At 39.0% G+C, this 16,192-nt stretch overlaps 2 protein-coding genes across 2 annotated transcripts; one reads left to right on the forward strand and one right to left on the reverse strand.

Annotated features, from left to right (window-relative positions):
• Positions 1-689: 689 nt before the first annotated feature.
• On the forward strand, positions 690-4,858 carry LOC148416619 (E3 ubiquitin-protein ligase RNF14-like). Its single transcript, XM_088426433.1, has 7 exons — positions 690-931; positions 1,831-1,961; positions 2,018-2,599; positions 2,682-2,760; positions 3,484-3,696; positions 3,790-3,962; positions 4,093-4,858. The coding sequence occupies exons 1-7, from the start codon at positions 784-786 to the stop codon at positions 4,219-4,221; spliced, it is 1,455 nt and encodes a 484-aa protein (XP_088282559.1). The 5' UTR covers positions 690-783; the 3' UTR covers positions 4,222-4,858.
• On the reverse strand, positions 4,853-15,248 carry zmat3 (zinc finger, matrin-type 3). The gene is made up of 5 exons (XM_088426435.1): positions 14,390-15,248; positions 9,550-10,358; positions 8,335-8,501; positions 8,057-8,160; positions 4,853-6,851 (listed from the first exon to the last, which is right to left on the reverse strand). Exons 1-5 carry the CDS (start codon positions 14,511-14,513, stop codon positions 6,643-6,645), a joined length of 1,413 nt encoding a protein of 470 aa, XP_088282561.1. The 5' UTR covers positions 14,514-15,248; the 3' UTR covers positions 4,853-6,642.
• Between the last annotated feature and the right edge of the window lie 944 nt (positions 15,249-16,192).

Below are 16,192 nucleotides of genomic sequence, written 5' to 3' on the forward strand. Positions count from 1 at the left end.
TTAGTTTGGAGAATTTTAAAATGTTTCAGTGGGTTAGGGTTTCAATCTAGGTTTAGGATTTTTAAAACGGGTAAGGTTTCAAACTGGTTTTATGGCTAAGGTAAGGTTTCAAATGCAGGGATTTTAAAAGTAGGGTTTCAAACTAGATTTAGGCTTTCAAATCAGGGTTTTAAAATAGTTTAAAGTTGAATTTCAAACGTTTTGAGATTTCAAAGTAGGGTTTCAACTAGTTTTGGGGTTCAGAAGTAATGTTTAATGGTTCAGGGTTTCAACTAGCTTTAAAATTTCAAACTAGGTTTAGGGTTCCAAAAAGTTTGATTTAAAGTAGTATTTAAAATGGGATAGTGTTTCAAAATCAGGTTTAATGTATGTTTTCCAAATGATTAGATTAGATATCCAAACGGGTTAAGATTTCAAACTCCGTTTCGAATTTCAAACCAGGCTTTTAAAGTAGGGTTTGAAATGTGAAGATTTGAATTTGAAATTAGGCTTACGGGTTTAAATTAGTGTTTCAAATTGGATAGGTAACAAAAAAAAATAGTTTCAGGATTGAGGGGCTTTGAAAATTGGCTTTTCAAAGCAGCACAATAATAGCATCGAAATTTTGTCCTCCGGTCCGTGAAGTGGACCTGGCCGAGTTGTCATTTGGGTTACCGATCGTTCCTGTTTGTTACATCATGCAGATGAGTCAGCCAGCCGCGGGACGCGCAAGAAAATTGCCAGGCAGGAAGTAATAACACAAGCGGCGAAAGGTGAAGCGCAAAGTGTCGTTCCGCTGCGGCGATGGACGCGGAGGAGCAAGAAAACGAATTGCTTGCCCTGCACAGTATCTTTGATCCCGAGGAGTTTGTTCGTCACGGATCAAAGTTCTGCGGGGAACTGCGAGTGTCCGTGGAGTTGCCCCCGGGATACGAGCTGGCACTTAGACAAGGTAAACGACGCTCGAAACTCGAGTCACGCGAGCTTGGACTTCCTGAAAACATTATTCAAAAATATTTTTAGAAAGTGGAGTTTAAGGAAAGACATTCCAAAAAGACAGAAAACATACCAAAAATAAACAAGGAAACTTAAGGGAAAAAAATACTCCAAAAATGAGGGTTGATATTCCTAAAATCAGAAGAAAAACGTAGTTATTTATATTAGGACTATATTACTCGGATTGTTTTTCTTAAATAAATGCAATATGCTTCTGTAATATATAATTTGTGTATATATTTATACATATGTTCAGTTTTTTTTAAGAAAAACACTATTTAGAATTATTTTTATAAAAAAAAAGAGGAAAATTAAAGAAAAATATTCTCCAAAAAACTGAAAAACATGATCCAAGAAATAAAAAAAACATCAGAGAAACGGTAAAAATAATCACAACTCCTCGAAAACAGTAAGGAAACAAGAAAGGATAGTGGAGAATATTCTCTGAAACTCAATGAAAATACTCTGAAAAACAGAAACAAACCAACAACCTAAAAATTAAATAAATTCTAAATAAATTCTTCAGAAAAAAGTATTTTTTTCTGAATAATTATTTTTGAAAACTTGGGGAAAAAAATTATAACTTTAAACTGTAAAATACTGAATATATATATATATATATATATATATATATATATATATATATATATATATATATATATATATATATATATATGTATATATATATATATATATATATATATGTATATATATATATATATATAAAATACTGAATATATATATATATATATATTATATATATATATACATACAACTAACTTTCAAGCTTTTTGGGGGGAGTATTGCATCATAAATGCCATCAGGAATCCAATTCCCAGTTTTGCTTTTCTAAAGGCGACACAGTGAAGCAGTTCAAGATCTCCTCCCTACCAGCTGTGCATCTGACCTTTGAACTCCCCGAGGATTACCCCTCATGCTCTCCTCCTTCCTTCACTCTCTCTTGCAAGTGGCTGACCCACAAGCAGGTGTGGCGCGCCGGGCCCGATCCTCAACGCGCATTCCTTGACACGTCTTTTTCCAGCTCGCGGCCGTGGGAGCTCACCTGGACGAGCTCTACCGAGGCGCCGGGGGTGAGGTGGTGCTCTTCTCCTGGGTGCAGTTCCTCAGAGGAGATACTCTCACGTTCCTCGGCGTCGCTTCCGTGCTGGAGCTGCCCAACGAGCCCAGCGGCCCGTACGGCAGCCAAGATGGACGGAAAAGCTGTCCAAACCCAACAATGGGACATTTCCCGACGAATGAGAAGACAGATAGTAACGGAGACGCTTCTGTGACACTTGATGATGATAAAACATGTGTGAAGGAAACCTCAGAAGAACACGGAGCCTTCTCAGCTCCCCCATCGGGTTCAGCACAAGCTCTCTTATCTGAGATCTTGATCCACGACGCAGCTCAGAGACGGAAAGTTTTTCAAGGCGCATCTCATGACTGCGCCGTGTGTTTCATGAGCTACCTGGGCTCCCAATGCGTCCAGATTCAAGAATGCGGCCATGTTTTCTGCCGGGCCTGTCTGACCGAGTTTTGCAAGATACAAATAACGGAGGGAAATGTCCGTGGGGTCACCTGCGCTCAGGTGGGATGCGCAGCCTCTCCCACACAGGCGCAGGTAAAATTCAAATCTTATTTGAAACGCTTATTACACGTGGATGCTTTGTTTTCCAGCCATCTTTGATGTTTGGATTTGAAAGGTGGAGAGTCTGGTAGGAGAGGAAATGTTCAGACGCTACGACCGCCTTCTTTTGCAGTCCACCCTGGACTCCATGGCAGGTAACATACTCTATCTATCGATCTATCTGTCTGTCTGTATATTGTGTTGATCTTTTTTGGTTAGCTGCTAGCTACACTGTCGATTTTTCTTGTTAGCTAGCTTGCTAGAGTATCAATCTTTCTTGCTAGCTAGCCAGTTACAGTGTAGATTTTGCTTGTTAGCTAGCTAGCTAGAGTATCAATCTTCTTGTTGGCTATCTAGCTACCTACATTTTCTATCTTTCTAGTTATCTAGCTAGCTAGAGTATCAATCTTGTCAGCTATCTAGCTAGCTACATTTTCTATCTTTCTTGTTATCTATATAGCTAGCTACATTTTCTAGCTTTCTTGTTATCTATCTAGCTAGCTATATTTTCTATCTATCTATCTATCTATCTATCTATCTATCTATCTATCTATCTATCTATCTATCTATCTATCTATCTATCTATCTATCTATCTATCTATCTATCTATCTATCTATCTATCTATCTATCTATCTTGTTAGCTAATTAGCTAGTGTCGATTTTCCTTGTTAGCTAGCTAGCTAGCTAGAGTATCAATCTTTCTTGTTAGCTATCTAGCTAGCTACATTTTCTATCTACCTACCTACCTACCTGCCTACCTACCAGCGTATCCATCCATCCATTCATCCATCCATTCATTCGTCCATCCATCCAATCATCCAACTATCTACAGGTATATCAATATCAGAATTTGTACGTGTCATGTGATTCTCCTCAGATGTGACGTACTGTCCACGGCCCTCCTGTGCATCACCTGTGTTGGCGGAGGAGGCCAGCCGCTTGGCGGTCTGCTCCGTCTGCGGCTTTTCCTTCTGCGCCAGCTGCAAAAAGACGTATCACGGAACCGATGACTGCAAGCCAACTTGGCCGCAGATGAGCCAAGAAGAAGAAGAGACACGGGGAAGCATCGTACGTCTGCCTCAGTCACTTGGTAGGCAAACATTAAAACAATCAAGTGTACCTTGGCTAGTAAGATAATACTTTTGCATGTATGTCTTCTAATGTTGATGAGTATGTGTTTCAGAGGGTATGAAGGCTCTGTGGGATGACTATGCAAGTGGCAGTAAGGAGCGGCGCCGCCTGCTGGTGAGTCGCTATGGCCGAAAGGGTCGCTTTCACTCCCTCGAGGATCTCCTGAGCAAGGGCTGGATTGCGTCCAATAGCAAAAACTGTCCCTACTGCTTCTGCAGGATTGAGGTATGTTTACCTAAAAATCCCCAAAATGAAGCCCCACCAAAATACTCATCACGGTTGTTTTTAAGTTCATGCAAAAGTGTCCATACTTCAAAGCACATTTTTGTGCAATTCTTTACTTTTTGTGTTGCAGAAAAACCAGGGGTGCAACTTGATGACGTGCACTCATTGTCATCATATATTCTGCTGGGGCTGTCTGGCCATCCTTCCATTTAACAATGCATACAAACACTTTCAGGACAATGATTGTTCTAAATTCTAGGAAAATTTAGATGAATGAAGCTTCATGAAGCACGTGATTTTTTTTTTTTTACTCCTCCAGATGGCACTGTTGCTTCAAAGAAGCAGGGGAATCTTAATGCATATAAACCTCAGGCTTTCACGTTTGATTTCATGTCCTCAATGGCAAATTTAATATAATAGAAAAGAGTAAATCATGGCTTACAGCGAGATGTTTTTTTTTTTTTTAATTTAACAAGGCCTTTCACGAAGTAATTGAAGTTCAGACAGTTTTTTTAAGTAAATTAGTTGGGCAACTTCGACGCAGCTCGTCAAACATTCAGGCTGCCGTAAAACGTGGCTTCTGCCGTAAAACAAAAAAAAACTTGTCATCAATACAAACACCGCTAGCACCCTCTAGTGGAGATGGCTAGAATAACCATTTTGAAATCACACATAACCCAGATTTCATTTGGATTAAATTCTAATGAAATCATTTAGAATTCAGTTTTCGTTGGTGTTCTATGAAGTCCTAAAAACGAGTCAAGGTAATAGCAGTAGAAAAGAATAGCATACCCCGATTTATTTATTTTTTTGTATTTTCTCCTTGGAGCACTGCAAGGCTAAAATTGATGATGTAACGCATAACCACTGTAATAAACATCTCAACTTGGTTATCAATATAATACTCATGTTTATTCTTTTTGTAAGAATATACATCCACAAACATCTTCAGTCATTCATCCATTCAGTGATATACTGTACATATCGCAGCAGGAAATAAACATTATCATTTTGTGACATATTTCATCTATGAACAAAAAATTCTAATGCCCCTGTGCCAACACAGCATAGAAAAACGTCAGTTTCATTACGGTACGGAATCGTATACTAAAAACTATTTTGGGTTATTGTGTATGTACATGCACAAAGCAAGCTAAAAAATGTACCAGTGCAACATGTAATACAAAAAAAAAAAAAAAAATACACCTCCCGTGCAGATTGGACAGCAAATTTTTAAAGGCCAGGGAGCAAAGATTTCATCTGGTCTGTTAAAATTCATATAATGTATACATGTTACTTGTGGGATGCTTGAGGCATCACAGGTGTGCTGTCCACCGCTAGGGCCACCGGAGGTACCGTAATAATCGCTCGAAAGCAGGCTAAATCATACATTTAATGGCGTAGCAACGTTTTTAAATTTGAGAAGATTTTGACACAAAGGAGCCAACGCAATCTTTATACCTTCACCAACAGAGAGGATGCTAACAGTGAGAAAGTTATGAAAAAAAAATTCAATCATCACAGCCTGACCTTTAATTCCGTGCACAAAGGGACTCAAAGTGCCTTCATGACATGCAGCATGATCGATACTCATTAATATTTTTATTCACCACAAACCATTCATAATTCAAGCTTTGGTGAGACTTTAGCTTCCAAACATGAGGCAGGTCCGAGCAATAACGGCAACGAAGAAGAAATAATAAACAAATAACAGGTGCTCTTCAAACTTGGCGTGCAAAAAAAAATCTTTATGAAAAGCCTTTTTAATTAACTGATTAATTGTGTTTAGTTAAAATTCAAAGGTATTTAATGTGATTGAAAATGTAATTGTTAAACAGCTCTAATATATATATATATATATATATATATATATATATATATATATATATATATATATAAATGTACTGTATATGTAATGCTATACTGATAAAATGGTGCACAATATCTTCCAGGCAATTATACATTTCTAAATATTTACAGTAGCACTATTTGACATGAACATGAATCCAATATTAATGCATTCACACCCATTGACAGGCATAAACATCAATGATCCATAGTTACTGGATTGGCAATAAAGAATTTAACTCATTCATTGCTATTGACAGTTACGAAAGATGCATTTTAACTGGGCGGGCAGTGAATGAGTTAATGTATTTATACCCCTAATACGATTGAATAATTTTCCTTCACATTATTGTATATAGAAAGCAATCACGCAAGTATATAGAAAATTCATCAGTCACCCTTTCGACCTTGGGCCAGAACGTATTTGTAAAAATCCCGTTTCCCAACTCCCGAAGGCACAAACGAGGCCAGCCGAGGTGAAGCCTTAAGCCTGAAACAAAGGAGCGCTCGGGGTCAGCAAAGGTCAAAGGTTTCCCGTCGCACGTCACGTTCCACGGTTTGTGCTTTGGATTTGATCCTGTTCCAAGGCTACGGGAGACCGCCAACGTTTACTCAATTTTTCTTTGTCGTCCAACCAATTGTGATGCATGTGGTGCAGGTCAAGCTACAGATTCACCTGGATCCTGAGTTGGACAGAAAAACGAGCGGGGCGCATTTGTTGCGACATTTTAGTCTAGTGCGGGGTTCAACATTTTTTGACGCCAATCCCTCCGTAAAATGCCCGTAGCGAATCCTTCTTTTCAACCGCTTTGTTCTCACGGCTCTCATCTTCTTAGCTGTAGCCCAAGTTCTCCATCTCGTTGCGGTACCTCAACTCGGACACTTTCGCTTTGTGTTGCTTGCTTTCAAGGTGCTGTCGGAAGTCCGTTTCCTGTTCGGCGCCGCAGTTGCACATGGAGCAGTAGAATTGTCCGCTAGGGGTCACGCACATGGCTAAATCCCGAGGGATCCGTTGTCGCGGCCTGGGATTGTAATACGGACCTGCAAACAAATAAAAGAAATCTGTCATATATATATATATATATATATATATATATATATATATATATATATATATATATATATATATATATATATATATATATATATATATATATATATACATATATATATATATATATACCCTACATACACACATACAGCTTATAAATATATACGCATGTATACATAGACATATAAATATACACACATATATACACGTATTTATACATATACACAAACACACAGTATATAAATATATACACATGTATACATATACATACACATATAAATATACACACATATATATATATGCATATTTATACATATATACGCATGTATACATACACATATAAATATACACACATATATACACGTATTTATGCATATACACAAACACACAGTATATAAATATATACACATGTATACATATACATACACATACAAATATACACACATATATGCATATTTATACATATATACGCATGTATACATACACATATAAATATACACACATATATACACGTATTTATACATATACACAGACACACAGTATATAAATATATACACATGTATACATATACATACACATACAAATATACACACACATATATATATATATATATATATATATATATATATATATATATATATATATATATATATATATATATATATATATATATATGCATATTTATATATATATACACATGTATACATACACATATAAATATACACACATATATACACGTATTTATACATATACACAAACACACAGTATATAAATATATACACATGTATACATATACATACACATACAAATATACACACATATATATGCATATTTATACATATATACGCATGTATACATACACATATAAATATACACACATATATACACGTATTTATACATATACACAAACACACAGTATATAAATATATACACATGTATACATATACATACACATACAAATATACACACATATATATGCATATTTATACATATATACGCATGTATACATACACATATAAATATACACACATATATACACGTATTTATACATATACACAAACACAGAGTATATAAATATATCCGCATGTATACATATACATACATATAATATAAAATATTATATATAATAATATAAAAAATTATATATAATATAAAATATAAATATACACACATATACACACACATACACGCTTACCTTGCACGGAGGTAGGAAGCTGTGGGCTCCGGCGATTTTTCATCAGTCTGTACTCATTGCCCTCTTTCCTGTTCCTTCTTGGACTAACTTCATTACTACAGTCCCTGAAATATAGAAACAACGAGTCTGCTTTTAGCTGATTACTTTTCGTCCGACGTCTGAACGGGGCGGCCGATTCATCGATCGGGACCTACGTAACAGACGTCGGCCAAAAATCCATTTTAACTGTGTAGCGAATGAGCTAATCCCCCCGTTTTCTTATGAAAAACAAAACTTACGCGTTATTGTTGTTGTGCTGAGCCTCAGCGAGCCGCAGTTTCTTGGCGTGGTTCTTGCCCTGGTAGTGAGCCTGCGCCACTAAGAGCGAGCTGAAGGAGGCATCGCACAGCTTACAATAGTCATTCTCTGTGGCCAATATGACCCGGGTGGGCCCCTTAAACAAGGCCTGCAGACACAGGACAAAGCAGCGCGGCGTTGTCTTGTCAGACAAGTTAAATAGTAACAGAGGGACAAACACGAGGCGGAAGATTAGTGGTGAATTTGCACAGCTGATTATACATTCACTTAAAGGCAACATCAATGACGGATCGTTTTAAAGAAAGACCTAGTTATCCCGTTTTAGTATTTTCCCTTAAAGGTGTCAAACTCCAGTCCTCAAGGGTTGGTATCCTGCACGTTTTCCGGGTTTTACGTCCTAAAACACCCGATTCTCATGATTAGCTCATAAGCAAGCTCTGCAGGAGCTTTAAAATGATCTTAATCATTTGAATCAGGTATGTTTGAAAAAGAAGCATCGAAAACGTGCAGGATACCGACCCTCGAGGACTGGAGTTTCACACCTATGCCTTAATGTGTGCTCAGAAAGAAAAATACATATGGTGTAGCATTAAAAACGGCATACTTTTTTTCCCCGTGGTTGTTTTAAAGCAATCAAGCTTTAAACAGCTTGAGAAAATTAGTTGCAGAGACATCGTGTCCTCGGTTGAGGACATCCTGACCTTTTTGGTGATGTCTCACGCAGGGTGTAGCCATAGATTTTTTTTTTCATGAAAAAAAAATCTATACATTTAAATACACTTTTTTTTCATGAAAATTAAGGCTAAAATATGAGTCTGTCCTACAAATTGTAACTTAGATTTGATTTTTTTCTTTAAATTTTCACCATTCGAGAAAGATTTATCCGTAAACCACATAAGCCGAGTTTTGACGCACAGATGTGCATTTTTTTATCGACGGTGTTCTTACTTATAATATTTACCATAACGGGACGAGGTATATTCAATAAAAGAAGCGAGCAGACTGAACCAACGTCCGAGTCAAAGAATTTGCAAAGAGGAGATTTATTCTTTTTTGCTATAGTTTTTCGCAGCCTACACACATAAGATAACAGAAAAGACCAGATTTGATCCTCCATGTGTTTAAGTGGAGGAATCTTATCGTGGTTGGCAGCATACCTTATCTAAAATAAGTTTTGAATCGGGTCGGTGGCTTACCTGCCTTGCAGTCTCACTGTCACCGGCTCCTGAAATGAGGTTTGTCTGTCCCGCGACCTCGAGGGCTTCGGGGATCCTGATGGCAGGTGGCTGCTGACTCCCGGCGAGAAAATTGCGCAACTTTTTACCGTGGTTCTTCCCCTGGTAGTGAGCCTGCGCCTGCTGAGCCGAGTTGACCGTAACGTTGCAGAGTTTGCAGTACAATGGCTTGCAAAGTTCTTCCAGGCCAAGCGTGTCCTCCTGCTCCTCCCCGCCCAGAGGAGAACCCTCTTCCTGGGGTTGCTCGCCGGCTGGGGCCGCCTGACCCAGAAGCGGACCCGGAAGGAGACCGGGCGCCGGTGCGGGTCGTAGGGGGAGCTGTGAGACTTCTGGGCTGGGGATTAGAGGGGAGGACATGGGGCTGGGCGGCAGGGGGAATCTGTTGGCTCCGGCAGGCACGGGGGGAACCAACGCGTGCGCGTGGTTCAAAGGAGGAGGCCCCAGAGGTTGTGTGAGGTCCAAGGAAGGAGGCACCATAGCTTGTGAGTGGTCCAGAGGCGGAGGCCCCAAGGTGGGCGTCAAAGCCGGAGATGGGACCATGGGTGGCGGGACCAGACCGTGAATGGGTGCAATGGGCGGAGGCCTCAATGTGTGAGGAGCAGCGATGGGAGGGGGAACCAGAGTCTGGGCGGCAACCACATTTGGCGGGCCGATCGCTGAGGGCGGCGGGCCGAGAGGCTGCGTAGGCACCATCGGTGGGGGTCCCAGCGGGAAGGGCTGCTGGGCATGGCTGAAGAGACTCAGAGCAGGTTTCAACATGCTCTCCGGACCTGAGGACAGGAAGAAGTTCTGGAAGTTGGTGGTCATTAAAAATGACTAAAATAAATCATTTTAGGTCTTCGTCCATGGAAGGCGGTCCAAACGTTTGGAGAACTGGACCCAGAAATGAACAACTCTCAAGTTCATGCTTTGCTGCTTAGTAGTAGTGGTTGAGAAATGTTGAAATACTTTAGGGATTTCATCTTTTAGGGAGGCTTTCTGAAAATGTTTCATGGCATCGCAGGAACAGTACATTTTGGTTTTCAAATTGAGAGCAAATTAATTGGAACACGAAACAACCTATTGGTAAATTGTGTTATGGTGTATCTGTTGCAAAACGTTGCATACCCTTACTTTTGTAGGTTTTACACAGCTTTTGATCCAGGAATAAAACTGATGACGTTACACAATTTATATTCTGGAATTTGTGGATCGAAAAAGTTTGGGTACTCCTGACTTAGAGTGCTGTGCTATATGTGTATTTTTTTCTCAGTGTGGTTCAGCGGATGTCGTTGTAGATTTTCTTCCTTTTGGGACTCTTGAGATGAACTCATTCAACCCCTAAGATTTATTTTTAGGTAATTTTTCAAGGGTCTTAAACATTCATTGAGGCACTTTATTTATTTAAAACTTAACAAAAACAATGTTTTGCAAAGGCGTCACAGTAACACTTTAGTATTAAAGTGCTTCCTATTCCAGTTCATTTGCTCTTAATCTGAAAACAACTCTTTTTTTCTGACATTTTCTGACATACTGGAAAAAAAAAAATGCTGTTTTTATGGTTTTTATGGTTGCCAGAAAAGTACTGTACCGTTATGGTAAGACATTTTCTACATTTATAGAATAACATTGCATTGATACTGTTGATTTTACAATTACAAAATGTACTGTGGAAAATCAACAGTATCAATACAATTTTTACCGTAAATGTAGAAATCGTGTTCCTGTAATTTAACGGTACTTTTCTGCTGGTATTTTACCTTTTTTTTTTTACAGTGTAGCTCTTGATTAAATGAGTACGTCATTTTGATGGCTATAGAGTAGATATAAGCTGACGCTTCCAATTTTCCGGCAGTATTAGAAAATACCTGGCAATAAACAGCAATGACTCACTTCTACTAACAATAACTAAAGGCTCGGTGCTAAATCCAGAACCTAGACCGCCCAGAGGCAGGAGTCGTCATCTGAAGAAATCGGCGAGTGAAAACTGCAGGATGGAAAAGCTTCACACTTCATCGGGGATTGGAAAGATTAAGATGAGCCAGCAGCGATGCGGCCGGGTAAACAGACCGTTACGCGCAAACAGCAGAACGAAAAAACCCTCCGGCTTCTTCAGAAGATGAATTTGAATGCTGCATAAATAGATTGTGTGAGAAAGAATGCAAAAAGGGCCTTGATTTGAGGAATCAGCTGTTTATAGCGAATTTGCAGTTCTTCACTGACGGATCGTATGCGCGTGTGTTTTTGTGAGCGTCTACATTGCAGGATCAGTCATCATCCAGCAGCTGTGTCGTAGCTTTCATCTGGGAGCCGACTGGTTGCCCAACGGCAGAATTTCATGGCCCCAAAATAACATACGGGGGCTGTTTGTGTTTCCAAGTGGGTATCGGTGGCTCCAGACAGTCACGCGTGACCTCAGGAGAAAGACATGCTGGACGGAACCAAAGTCCACTCGATTGGAAGCTGACAGTCTCCCAATGAATTGATTATATATATATATATATATATATATATATATATATATATATATATATATATATATATATATATATATATATATATGATCAACTAGCACACCCATAGAGGAGACTTAAAACAAACTATAATAGATAAAGAAATTCCAGTCAGTTTGTAGCATTTTTTTAAATAGCGTTAATCTAATTTTGAATTATTCTTTCTGTATGATTCATTTTTATGCATCATTGTGGTTGCTAAAGGTAGAGTGATATGGATTCTTTTTAAGATGGATCTTACTTAGCACAGGAGCAGCGGAAGTTTAGCCTGCCGCATCAATGTAAAGCAGCATATAGCATTTTTTAATCACCATCTATTTTTTGTTTTTAATTATGCTTTCTGTATGATGATTGGATATGTTTTTATGCATCATTATGTTTGCTAAAGGTCAAGTGATATGCCTTATTTGTAAGCAGCTTGCTTAGCAAAGAAGCTGCTCAAGTTTAGGCTACTGCATCAATGCAAAGCACCCAGCTGCTACCGCAGCAACATGAGCAAAAACGCAATGTATATGCTTATGTAAATAATGTAAAACAACAATTTGTATTTAATCTGAAATCACTAATTTACACTAATATGTGGATTTATACAAGTCATTTTTGGCTCGTGGGTGGTTATAGACTGCAATTGTTACTGCATAACAAAAATAGAACTGTCAAATTTGTGATTTATTGATGCCTAATACACACAGACTTTTATGCCTTCCTTTGACTTTTTTTGACTAAAAATAGCATGACATTTGTGAACTGATATTTGTCAAAATTGGTTATACGCAATATTATTCAAAGATTTACTTGTGACTATCAGCTTCAGGCCAGTATTTTTTTTCTATTCTTTTTTTTTCTTCACTCAAAAGCTCCTGAGAAGTTGCATTCTTTGCCAGATTTTTTTGGGAAGGTTAAAATGAAGACACGCTAACGTCTTCCCTCCTTGGCACACGTCAATCTCACGGGATCCTCTGAGAATCTCGAAATAGGCCAAGAGTCCGTTTTTTTTTTCCTACTCTTTGTATTGCATCAATTATGGAGCAATAAGAAGCACATGCTTCTTGCACTTCTTCCATCTGCCTCACTGGGCAATAAGAAAAGCACACAATGCATCCAAGATGGGATACAGTAGAGCATGTGCATGTTTACAACTCGTACTGTACTGCACTATGCTATTAAATCAAAGCTACTACATATTGAACATGCTGGTTTGTTTATCTTACATTGCGCTTCAGGGGGTATGTGCGATTTTTACGCATTTTTAAAAAATGTACTTGAGAACCACTGCTTTAGAACAGAGCAGAGGACTAGAATTTAAAACTTTGGAACGGCGTTTGTGGTGGCGTCTCACCTGTATTTTATTCAGAAACTCAGAAGACAGACGGGCTTCTGTTTTTTTTTTTTTTTTTTCTTTCTGGGCTTTTCTGCTGGAAAATTGTCAGTAATGAGAATCGGTCGCTATAACAGAATTTAACTGTTTGTTGTTTCATGTTCCAATTAGTTTGCTCTTCATTTGAAAAGAAACCTGTACTGTTCCTGTCACGGCATTACAAATCTTTAAATTTGATTCTCTGATACCTGAAGGACAAGTTCATGTGTCGTATTACTAAAAAAATAACTGTTTTGCATGTTATCCTTATGCTTTTATTTATATATTTAATTGGTGTTCGGCCCACTGCCAAAGACGTGAACATTTCGCCGCTAATAAAACATAACAAGAGTCACATGCATCCATTTGAAAGTCCCGATCATGTAAGCATCCACACGCATGCAATTTATATGAATCGCAGCAACTCCATTAAGGCATGTTTTAATCCGATTGCTCTGATCTGATGTTATCTCACTCTGCTGCCCACCACCCCTTGGGGGCAATTTTTTTGAATGATGTCAGCGAATTGCCACGACATGCCATGATGTATTGACCACCATTCGAGTGACGGACGGTCAGCATTCGCTCGGAGGAGATTCTGAGATGGCCTTTCAACTTGCACAGATGTTGTGTGATCATGACGTATGAGAGGAAGGGAAACCTGCATCATTTTTTTGCTGCAGCGAAATCCAGGGAGAGGGCATTAGCAGCGATTGTGTGGGTGTAATACAGCGCATGAACAAATCTGCAAGCACATGTCACCATCATATGTGAAGACTGAGCACAATAAATGGACTCGTTTTAGCATTTGATGCGAGAAATAAGAATTGAGATACAGGAGGCTTGTTTTTTCTGCGCATTCTGCAAATGCCTCTCGTTTCCTTCTCGCTGTGACGCATGCAAAGTGCTGACATTCAGGAGCAAGCAGGTCCTGAATTAAGCTTCTGCTTACCTGGCAATCGGGACAGATAATGGCTGCTGCTGCCGCTGTAGCTGACGGCGGACGAGGTGTAAGTCCTGCAGTATTGTGCGCTCTGGTAATACGCCGCATCCCCGTTTCGCAGCTGCAGCGCCATCACGGCATCCCTTCCCTTGGTCAACTTCTCTCCAAAAAAAGAGGACTGGTCGGCTGGACTGTGTGACAGCGCCGAACACTCGCTCAGGGATTGCGTTCGCCGCAGGGGGGGCTTCCAGATGGCACTTACCCTCGAGGGAAGGGAACAAATTTACACAGCAAGGAAGTGCTCAACACGTCCACAATGTATTGCTTTAATGTATGTGATGAACGCGTTTGCGTACAAAATAAAACTAAAGAAGAAATAGGAGCTGCAGATGTTTACCTAACACCCCTTCGTAATGGTATAGTCCATGTCCGATACCGCCGAGGTTGATAACCCTACTGGACGTAGCCTTCTTCCATCCCATGTAAGAGGTGATTGAAAACAATAATGTACAGCGATCCCTCGTTTATCGCGGGGATTACGTTCCCAAAATACCCGCAGAAAGAGAGTGAACTTTTTTTGTTTCCTTGGTCTGGTCCAATTTAAAGGGGGAGAGTATATATAAAAATAGAAAGGCAATCCTGAAATGGATAAATGACAGTTGGTAGAGGCTATTTATTTTTCTTTGATAAATAAAATGTACATTTTTTAACGGGTCTGATTCAAAAGGAAGGAAAAAATGCAAAAAAAAGAAAAAAAGTGACATATATCCACCATAGAAAAAAATCTGGTCATAATCTGCGATGGCCGCAATAACCAAAACCACAATGTAGCGAGGGAACACTACCATTAACTTATCATAAGTGAACTACACACTTGTAATATTTACAACTCAAGGATGTGCAACCTTTAGCGATACTTTGAAAATCAAAATTGGGCAAGGTATTGGTCTGATTGTGATATCTGTTAATAATACTCACTCATCCCTAAATAATTTGGATGATATAGCATTTGTCTTAAAATTTTGTTAAATTAATGCCATTTTTTTTGTTCTTATTTGTAATTTCTAGTTCCTGATTCTCCAGGAGAATGGCAAATATTGGTGTCGGTTGCCATAACGGGTACCTTGAAATAAGGCAGGTTGCGGTACTCACTAATCCTAGATAATTTAGTTATCAAATTTATTATACTCAAAATATTAGCGTCATACGATTGAAAAGATAATTATCCCTTTAAGTTTGATCTGTTAGGGAATGATTGAGTGGGCGGGGAAACTGCAAAAAAATCTCCCCCTGCCCTGCAAATTTGAGACTCCTAGTGTAAACAAACCTTTTGTGTTATGATCAATATAGACGTGAGCATAAAACTGAATTTGCTCGAAATTTAGTATGCATTTACACAACCTGCTTGAAGTTTGCAGCTGTACTTTGGGGACTTGTTTTATCCATTTACACAACCTGCTTGAAGTTTGCAGCTGTACTTTGGGGACTTGTTTGACAGTTAAGATACACGCAAGCGTGAATTTACGTTGACGGTCCCACCCCCACGCGATTTCACGGTAATTAATTTTTCGTGCGTGCATTACTGCAATTGCACTCTTGTGCAGTGTACGTTTGTAGCACATACCGGTAGAGTAGTTCTGTGGCAGACACATGAGGGAGGACCCCCAACAGACGGCAGCTGGCTGCACAACGTGATTGGACCAGCACAGTTCATAACATCCTCGTCTCCTTCTGTTCAACATAACAAGAAGTTGAAACAGTCATGAAACCGATGCAGTTGTGGATTTAAGTTTTTTTTTCCATCAGGATGAT

This window comes from Hippichthys cyanospilos, chromosome 10, assembly GCF_059441005.1.
Source record: "Hippichthys cyanospilos isolate Australia breed blue-spotted pipefish chromosome 10, RoL_Hcya_1.0, whole genome shotgun sequence".
Classification (NCBI taxonomy): Eukaryota; Metazoa; Chordata; class Actinopteri; order Syngnathiformes; family Syngnathidae; genus Hippichthys; species Hippichthys cyanospilos.